At 42.1% G+C, this 9,995-nt stretch overlaps 1 protein-coding gene across 1 annotated transcript; it reads left to right on the top strand.

Moving 5' to 3' along the window:
- Window positions 1-4,329: 4,329 nt before the first annotated feature.
- Window positions 4,330-8,631, top strand: LOC120305034 (zinc finger protein 154-like). Its single transcript, XM_039336342.1, has 5 exons — window positions 4,330-4,749; window positions 5,633-5,688; window positions 5,804-5,950; window positions 7,980-8,106; window positions 8,432-8,631. Exons 1-5 carry the CDS (start codon window positions 4,425-4,427, stop codon window positions 8,629-8,631), a joined length of 855 nt encoding a protein of 284 aa, XP_039192276.1. The 5' UTR covers window positions 4,330-4,424.
- Window positions 8,632-9,995: the final 1,364 nt, after the last annotated feature.

Below are 9,995 nucleotides of genomic sequence, written 5' to 3'. Positions count from 1 at the left end.
GATAGATGCAAAAATAATAAAGGTGGGACAATAAAGACAGGTGTCCTGTTGGCTCAGTGGTCAAAATTCAGTGTTGCTGGCTGTCTCTGCCCACAGTGTGGAATTCGATCCTGATGGGGCTCGAGGTTGACTCAGCCTTCCATCCTTCTGAGGTCTGTAAAAGGAGGACCTAGATTGTTGGGGAGAATATATTGACACTGTAAACTGAGAGTGCTATAAAGCGCTGTGGGGTGATATATATGTCTAACTGCTATAATAAAAAAATAGCTTTAAAGGTGATGACCAGCACCATCAATTGCACCTTAAAGAAATGGATTCAGTGCAGCTCACACAACAAAGTTTTTACGTGGGCAATCTAGGGACTTCTATTACTGTGTGTGCCATTGCGTTCTGAACCAGCTGAAGTTTCTTGGTGGCCCAGGGCAGTGATCCAAACAGGGGGGAACCACGGTATGAATGATCCACTTTGGAAGGCCTCCCTGGTCCAAGAAAGGACATAATTGGCTCACCAAAAGAATCTCTGCAAACCCCTCCCCCGGCCATCATCTTCTCAAGCAGGAACCGTGACTCCAGGGGGACCCCCAGGTAGGGCACCAGCTGAGTCCCCAAAGGTGAACACATCACCACACGACATTGAAACTCTCACAAATCTGAGTCAATTGGCAAGCATCCCTATTTCGATCATGTGGACAATGGCAATGCTGCAATGGTTGTAAGTGTGAAAAATGATTCCAGGTCACTTTTTTTAGTGCTGTCATGACTTCATGAATGTTCGCTACATGAAGTCTAGGACTACCTGTACATAATTTGGTATCGTAAGATGGACAGCCTTCGGTAGCCATTTCACGTCAATGTTAAAAAGCAGCAGTGAAAGGCTTGAGCAGAGGGCGAGTTGAGGTTCCAGGCTGCCAACCTCTCATTCCCCTCTTCAGCTGCACTTAGAAAAGATCTTAATCTGCAGCAATGTCTTGAAATCCTCTGCCAGGAAAGCCTCTCATGATTTAGCAAACTGCTGTTATAAAGCTGGCCAGAATGCCAACTGTCAAAAAATGGGGGAAATTACTCTTTCAGGCCTCTCCCGAGCTTGGAAAAGAAATACAAGTAATTCTCAGGTTGTGACAGCAATTGGAGCCAGATTTTCCATTGCTATCACATGAGCACAGGCATGTGAGGGAATCCTGGCAGTTCCAGTTGCCACTGCAACTCTAGGACCCCGTGGGTCTTTAAGTGAGGACCTCATGTGATTGTGATGTGGGAAGAAATAGGAGTCCCAGGCAAGCAGGCTAGCAGGTGAGAACTGGCCTAAAAACCCCAGCAGAGTTTCTGCCTAAGATTCCCACTCATTTCCTAGGCTGAGGCCTTAACCCCTACACCAAAATGTCTCTCACGCAAGATCTTCTATCTCAGTTTTCTATTTTCTATATAGTTTATGTCTACTCTAGACAGAGCTTTCAAAAAGCCTATAACACTATCTTTCCATCTTTCTCTGTTCAAACGGCCTATATATCACTATATATCTTTTCTCTATTCCTAAACTCTACATTTCACTAATCCTAATCTCCATGTGTACCTAGTGCTACTCTCTCTCTCCGTCCCCCCATCATCTATTTAGCTAGGTAGCTGTCTCCAATCATTTCCTATAAAGTTCAGTGTGTCTTTTATCTTTCTTCTCTTATCTGCTCCAGCAAGACCATCCTGAGAATCTCCTTGTTGTTTTGCACAGATGTGAGCAATCTGGAAGGGAAATGTTGGCCTGGGTTTCTCTGAGCAATCAGGCCAGGATCCATTTTTAAGAAGGGTTTTCTTCCAGTTAGCCGAAGAGACACAATTTCCAAACAGGAATGTGTATAAGAATCCCTTGATAGAAAGAAAGAGGGAAGGCATACACTGTATGATCTAATTTTTTTTTTCAATTTCTTGTTTATTGCTGATTTAATATTGTTTTGGTGTGTTTTGAATATATTAAACTTCTAATTAAAAAAAAAAAGAGTGTCGGGCAGAAACGCCTTTGTGTGCCAGTGCATACTACCGTTCTTTTTAAAATGCTTTCAAAGATTCTTTGAAAAGTATATTAGTTTTTTGAGGGGAAGAGGCCTATTGTTTTTACCGAACTGTAAGAAGACATACTAGCCTGTGAAGAAAATACATTGTACATATTTCTAATTTCATGAGCCTAGCCCAGGGGTAGGCAACCCAAAACACTCAAAGAGCCACTTGGACCCGTTTCCCACCAAAAACAAAACACCGGGAGCCGCAAAACCCTTTTGATATCTAAAATGAAGATAACACTGCATATATCCTTTTTTACCTTTATTATAGGTGTGTGTGTGTGTGCGCGCGCGTGTGTGTGTTTGTATGTATGTATGTGTGTGTGTACACACACACACACACACACACTAAAAAAAAAAAGTAAAAATATGACTCTTGGGAATATCCATACTATTAAAACAATGATCACCAAGAGAATGCTTTAAGAGAATAAAATTACATACACACACAGGTAAAAAAAAGGATATATGCAGTGTTATCTTCATTTTAGATGTCAAAAGGGTCTCTCTCTCTCTCTGTCTCTCTCCCTCTCTATCTGCCCTTGGTCTGCCACTCCTCTTCCCCCACTCTCTCTCTCTCTCTCTCTCTCTCTCTCTCTCTCTCTCTCTCTCTCTCTCTCTCTCTCTCTCTCTCCCCCTCCCTCCCTCCCTCCCTCCCTCCCTCTCTCTTTCTCTCTCTCTCTTTCTCCCCTCCCTCCTATCTGCTGCTCACCTGGCAAGCTTCAAGCTATTGTCCAACAAGATCAGGGGTAAGCAACCTCGTCTCTTTCATGACTCATGGACTTCAACTCCCAGAATTCCTGAGTCAGCCTAGCTGGGCTAGCTAGCTCTCTCCTGCCCTTCCTGCTTCCTGCAGAGACGCAGCAAAGGGAGGAGCTCCGCCCAGGAAGCTTTTCAGCTCCTCGGAGAACACTGTGAGTACACTCTGTTTTACACATACACATACACACACACACAAAAACACAAACACACACACAGAGAGAGAGAGAGAGAGAGAGAGAGAAGCAAGGAAGTGCAATTGCCTCTCTCTGTCTCTGTCTCTCTCTGCAAAGGCAGAGGAGGCTGGGAGCCACAGGGGAAGGCTCAAAGAGCCGCATGCGGCTCCGGAGCCGCAGGTTGCCGACCTGTGGCCTAGCCCTAGCTCAGGGGTAGGCAACCTTGGCTCTTTTATGACTATATAATGCATTTGCTTTAGCTGCTTTGGATAGGTTGTGACAGCCTGTATAAAGCCAATGAGGAAAAGACGGAAGGTAAATTTGCAATGGCATTAGGGAAGATAAAGAAAGAATATTAACTATTTTAAGATATTTCCACTGTACCTGTGTGCACGAGATACAGCCTCTTTGCAAAGTAGTGCAAATAAATTACCATTGTTTTCTCTTGGACCTTTTGGTGGTGATTCCTTATTTAAATTGGACAGCAAATCCAACAGTTTGTTTTACAAACCCCACAGACTGCCTAATGTGGGAAATATACAGCTGATTATGCAGGAGATGATCCACTCAGTGAAAGTGAAACAAATGTTTGGAGTGCGGCAAAAGGTTTACTCAGAGTAGCTCCCTTATGGTTCATGGAAGGACCCATACTAGAGAGAAGCTCTATTAGATCAGGGCTTTTCAACCAGTGTTACGGGTACCACCTGTGGTACATTGGCACATGGCAGTTGGTACACGAGCATCCTAGAAAAGTGGTAGTGGGGGAGGGGAATGAGCTGAACCGGTGGCAGGACCGCACAAGCCTGAGCGAGAGATGGCTGGAGCTGCAGGGCTGTCAGGGCTCAGCGGAAGCACCAGGATCAGCGCTAGGCTCCAGCTGGAGCTTGACACTGATCCTGGTACTTCTGCTGAGCCCAGAAGAAGCACAAATCAGCTGGAATATTGCAGCATCTCCAGGGTCTTGTGATTTACATTCAGATGCTTGGCAACTGATTCATATTTATCACAGTGTCCCAGGGTCATGTGAAGTGACCAAAACCTGCTGCAACCACCCAGCAGATGGTGGGAATAAAAACCAAACACCCTCCCCCCACCCCCGCTGCCAGTCCTCTACAGAAATACTCACAACAATGGAAACCTCAGACAGCAGGAAGAGCGCTGCCAGGTGCGCAGGCAAGTGTCTTGCTCAGCTATGCCTTGGGGGGCACTTTTTTCAGTGCCATTGTAACTTCAAACAGTCACTAAGTGAACTGTTGTAAATCGAGGACTACCTGTACTTTATCACTTTTTTCCTTTTTGTTTTTTTTTTTTGTCATCAGGTTTTTGACACCTTGTTAGGCGACTGGTGGTACTCGGATATTGCCATATCCTAAAAGTGGTACAATGTGTGAAAAGGTTGAAAAGCCCTGTACTAGATGACCCAATGTGACAAAGATTTAGCATGCACACTAATATGGTAAGATACAAGAGGACTCATGCAGAAGAGAAATCATATGAGTGCCCAGATTGTGGGAAAGGTTTCAGTTGGGATTCCCTCCTGGTACAGCAGCGGAGGAATCACACAGGAGAGAAAACATATGAGTGTCCTGATTGTGGGGAAAAAATTTCTTGGAAATCTGTCCTGGTGAAACATCAAAGGACTCACACAGGAGAGAAACCATATAAATGTCATCATTGTGGGGAAAGTTTTAGTCAGAATTCCTACCTGGTGAAAGAGGGAATAACATTAGAAGATAAACAATTGGTTATTCAGATTAAAAATCAGAGTCAGGCCCATATAAAAAGAATTTACAATGTTTTATTAGAGTTAGACTCGGAAACAGAATTGGTTAAAGATTGTATGATTAAATGGGCTCAAAATATACAGGAACCGATTTCATTGGATTTATGGGAGACAATTTGGACTAGAAATGTTAAATTTACACAAGCTCAAAATTTGAGAGAAAATTTTTATAAAATGTTTTACAGATGGCATTTAGATCCTAAAAAATTATCTTGTATGTATCCTAACATACAGCCCAAATGTTGGAGATGTGGCAATAAAGATGCGACATATTTTCATATTTGGTGGAATTGTAAAAAGGTAAAGGCATTTTGGATTATGATTTGGTGGAACATTCAAAAGATTTTTAGAAGGAAGATAAAGTTTACTCCTCAACTATTTTTATTGGGTATCTTTGTGGATTTAAATGATAAAGAAACTATTTTGATGTTGAATTTATTAACTGCCGCAAGGTTATTAATAGGTTTATATTGGAAGAAAGATTCTTTGCCTACTTTAGAAGAATGGGTATTTAAAGTATCTAGTTTTGCAGAGATGGCAAAAATTTCTGCCTATTTAAAGGATCATACAAGAAAGATATATCACTGTATGGAGAAGATGGATAGATTATATTCAGAAAAAGTATGGAACTAAAAAGTTTCATTTATTTTATGAATGAATATTATAGTAAATATTACAGAGAATTGTCTTATAGGCTATTGGAGTTAAAGGTTAAGTATGATAATTTATTTTCCTTTTTTTATTATTATTTTTTCTTTTTTTCTTTTTTCTTTTTCTTTTTCTTTTCTTTTTTCTTATTATTATAAATCCTTTTAATTATTAACCCGTTTCCAGGATAATTCCAAATTGATGAAACATCAGAAGAGAAAAACCATATGAGTGTCATCATTATGGGGAAAGGTTTAGTCAGAATTCCTACCTGGTGAAACACCAGAGGACTCACACGGGAGAGAAACCCTATGAGTGTCCAGATTGTGGGAAAAGTTTCAGTCAGAGATAACTACCTGGTAATACACCAGAGGACTCACACATGAGAGAAACTGTATGAATGCCAAGATTGTGGGAAAGGTTTCAGTTCCAATTCCAACCTGGTGAAACATCAGAGGAGTCACACAGGAGAAAAGCCACATGAATGTCCAGATTGTGGGAAAGATTTCAGTAATAGGTCTAGCCTTATAAATCATGTAAGTTTACACATAGTGGAGTGACTCTGTAATTCTACAATGCTATAAAGCACAGTGGGGTGATATATTAATTCTACGTATTATTGGTGTAATAAAGAAGAGCTTTAAAGGTGATGACAAGCATCTTCAATTTCACCTGTAAAGATATGAATCCAGTGCAGCTCGCACCATAAAGATGTTACATGGGCAACCTAGAGCCCCATTACTGTATGCGCTGCTGCGTTCAGGACCGGTTGAAGTTTCTGGGTGGCCCAGTGCCATAATCCAAACAGGAGGTGATCAAGGCGTGATTGACCCATGTGCAGGACCCCTTCTTGCCAAGTATCTGAAAGAAATTATAGCTGAAGGAGTAAAGAAGGCTGTACCTAAGAACCAAAATTTGACGAAAGCCTTCGACCTAAGACAATGGAAGGAGGAGGCACCTAGTGTATTTCTCCAATGACTGAAAGATCAAATGAGAAAATATTTAGGCATTGATTTTATGGTTCTGATAGATGAGACCAGTTAAATCAGAACTCTGAGGCTTGAGTTTTCCTCTAAGAACATGTTTATTGGTTATAAAATATTGGCACGGTCAAAAGTGAAACCAAGTCTGAAATTCCCTCCAGAGAGTTACACTATTACAAAGTTAAACTTCTCACCTCAGTACTATGTAATCAACTACGTTACCCAACAGAATAATTTGGTGTGCTTTCTAACAGAAAGCTCAATCCCTCAGTCTAACCGGCAGCAATGACCTTGGTTCCCACGGGACAGAGTAATGTTTAGGCTAGCAGGAAACCTCCATTTCCCTCCTCCCATTCTTGTGGCAATCAAAAATGAGCAAGATGGCTTTAGCCAGATTCGTTGTAGAGTTGACAATTGATCCAGATAATCCAGGAGGGGAAGGGATTTTGAAAATAAATTTTGTGACTAAGTCATGGTCTGATGTACAGAAAAAGATTCAGAAAACAGGGATGGGCGGAAAAGCCTACGGATGACCTATTGAAGGAAGTCCAAAAGGTCTATGTTAGAAGAGATGATGAGAAGCAGAAACAACAAGCAAAAATTATGGTCACTACAATGGAACAAATACCACAAAAGAAGCCAGAGGAGCAGTTAAATATGTGGGGAGAGGCAGGGGCTTTATTTTGCCCCTGGTAAACATACAAGTCGGATCCCATCAGGAACCAATAGTATTCCTGGTGGATACTGGAGCCGGTTGAACATGTTTAAATTATATACCCCAAGATCTAAAATTTTCCAGCCGAACTGCTGTTATATCAGGTGTTAAAGGGGAAGGCTTCCGCGTGAAAGAATTTGAACCAGTCAAAATGAAACTCCAAGGGAAAGAAATCATAGAAATAAGGCCTCTTTATATATCTGAGGCAGGCACCTGTCTATTGGGAAGAGATGTAATTATATTGTTAGGACTGGAAATAAAAACAGAAAATAGGCCAAATTCTAAATTTGAAAGTCAAATTGAGATAGCTAAATTAACAGAAGAAGACGAAAAAGATATTGATTCACAAGTGTGGGTCTGTGAAGTTCTCCGAGCTTGAAGGTTGGTTTCCGAATGTTTCGTTACCACGCTAGGTAACATCTTCAGCGATGTTTAGTGGATGTCTTTGTCAGTGTTCCACTTATATCAGGGCTTCAGGTGTGGGAGTGTCAAGTGAGGGTCTCGTGATGGGCCAAGTGTGAGTCATCAGAGAGAGGCTGGTGATGGGGAGCAAGGGGAGGCTGTTAGACAAAAACAATATGATATTTCACTTGAGAAGAGGATTGCAACCAGTTCTAGATGGACTATTGAGAGATGGACTTTTGGAACTATATATGTCTCCGTTTAACACTCCTGTTTTGCCAGACTGAAAACCTGATGGCACTTTTAGGATAGTTTTGGGCTTTCACAATCTGAACAGATTAGTGGAGATCACACATCCCGTGGTTCCAAACCCCTGCACTAGTTTAAGTATCATACCACAGTACCATACTTGGTTCAGTGTGGTTGACCTTAAAGATGCTTTCTGGAGCTGCCCCTTAAATGAAGGATCTAGAAACATGTTTGTATTCGAGTGGAAAAACCCAGAAACCCATCGGAAACAGCAATATAGACGGACTGCCCTTCCCCAAAGTTTATAAAATCACCAAATTTATTTGGGCAAGTTTTAGAACAGGTACTTGAACTTTTTTACCCAGGCAAAAGAATCAATTTGATACAATACGTGAATGATTTGTTAATTTCAGGAGAAAAGAAACCTGAAATTAAGAAAGCCACTGATAGCCTGTTCGATTTTCTGGGAGAACAAGGACTTAGAGTGTCCAAAACAAAATTACAGTATGTGGAGAAAGAAGTAAAATACCTGGGCCATTTAATCAGTGAGGGAAAGAGGAGAATAAGCCCAGAAAGAATACAAGGAATTACTTTACAACCATTGCCAAGAACAAAGAAGGAATTGAGAAAATTTGGGGGTCTTGTAGGATATTGCCAACTATGGTCAGTATTGAATCAGAAAGCAGGGAGACGGTTAACAGATGCCAGAATCCTTCGCTATGAAGCAATACGGATGGAGAAAGATGACTTGGTTTTAGCAGTGGAAAACTCAGTGAATCCAGCTCTGTTTCTGAGTGGTAACACTGAACCTAATGTGGAACTTGAACACCAGAGCGCTGAAATCATTGAATTGCAAACTAAGGTATGAGAAGATCTTAAGAAAACACCTCTCACCCAAGGCTTAAATTTATTAATTGATGGGTCAACTTGATGGATACAAGGAAAAAGACATAATGGATACACTATTGTGGATGGGGATGACAATTCTCTATTACAGTGATGGTGAACCTTTCAAAGACCGAGTGCCCAAAAACTGCCCCACCCCTGCTCTGCCCTCCTCTCTCCACCTGTCCCCCCGCTCCGTCCAATGCCCTGCCCACCTGCAGGGTCACCCACCGCCTCCATGGCCCTCCACAGCAGATCGCCCAGGTAGCCCTGCAGCACCATGGCGGCCATGCCCTATGCCCATATCTCACAGCATGATTTGCACGCGACGGGACATGAGGGCGGAGTCTTGTCCCTGTTGCCCGGCTGCCATATCCTTGGCTGCACTGCTCTATGTGGGCCATGCCCAGAGGCGACTCTCCTCGGGGGGGGCTGCTGGTGAGGAGCGGGCACGAGGAGAGGCAGGAATGGGGCAACGGCACACATGCCCATAGAGAGGGCTCCGAGTGCCGCCTCTGGCATGCGTGCCATAGGTTCACCACCACTGCTCTATTAGAAGCTGGACAGCTGCCACTAACTTGGTCAGCCCAAACCTGTGAACTGTATGCCCTAAACCAGTAGTAGGCAACCTTGGCTCTTTTATGACTAGTGGACTTACACAGTGGACTTACACAGACTCCAGTAGGTGTTGTACAAATGTTTGGAAAAATTTGGGCAGAAAGGGCTCTCCTTAATCCAAGAGGGAGATCTAGTGCATAGTGAACTTATTGTAGAAAACCTTGAGAATTTGTTATTACCAGAAGCAATAGTTGTAGTCCATGTAGACAGAGGGACACCAAAAACAAACTCTTATGAGGCAAAAGGTAATTCTCTGGCTGATTCGGAAGCTAAGGCAGCAGTCTTAACTGAGGAATACATTACAATGTTCCCACTGATACCTCAGTTGGAAGTACCAAAACAAATTCTTGTGTTTAGTACTAAGGAACAAGGGCAATTGGAACAATTGGGAGCCAGAAAAACAGAAAAAGGTGAATGGATGTTGCCTGATGGCAGGCAAATGTTAAATAAACAAATCACTAAAGAATTACTGGCAATTTTACACCAAGGGAGTCACTGGGGAATGCAAGCATTATGTGATGCCCTTTTTGCAAAAAATATGGATGTGTTGGAGGAGTCTATACAGTAGCACAAGAAATTTATGAGAAGTATTTAATCTGTAAAAACACAAACAGACAAAACCTCTGGCAAAATTGGTTTTTTCTTGCCTAAATGTAGAACCTTATTTTTTTTCACCATTGAATTTCATTTTGTTAGATAGCGCCCAGTATTCAAGTCTGTCCAGATCCT

This window comes from Crotalus tigris, unplaced genomic scaffold (genome assembly GCF_016545835.1).
Source record: "Crotalus tigris isolate CLP2741 ecotype Arizona unplaced genomic scaffold, ASM1654583v1 scf7180000017666.379230911805:20528666, whole genome shotgun sequence".
Classification (NCBI taxonomy): Eukaryota; Metazoa; Chordata; class Lepidosauria; order Squamata; family Viperidae; genus Crotalus; species Crotalus tigris.
This window is presented reverse-complemented; position numbering and strand designations above follow the sequence as displayed.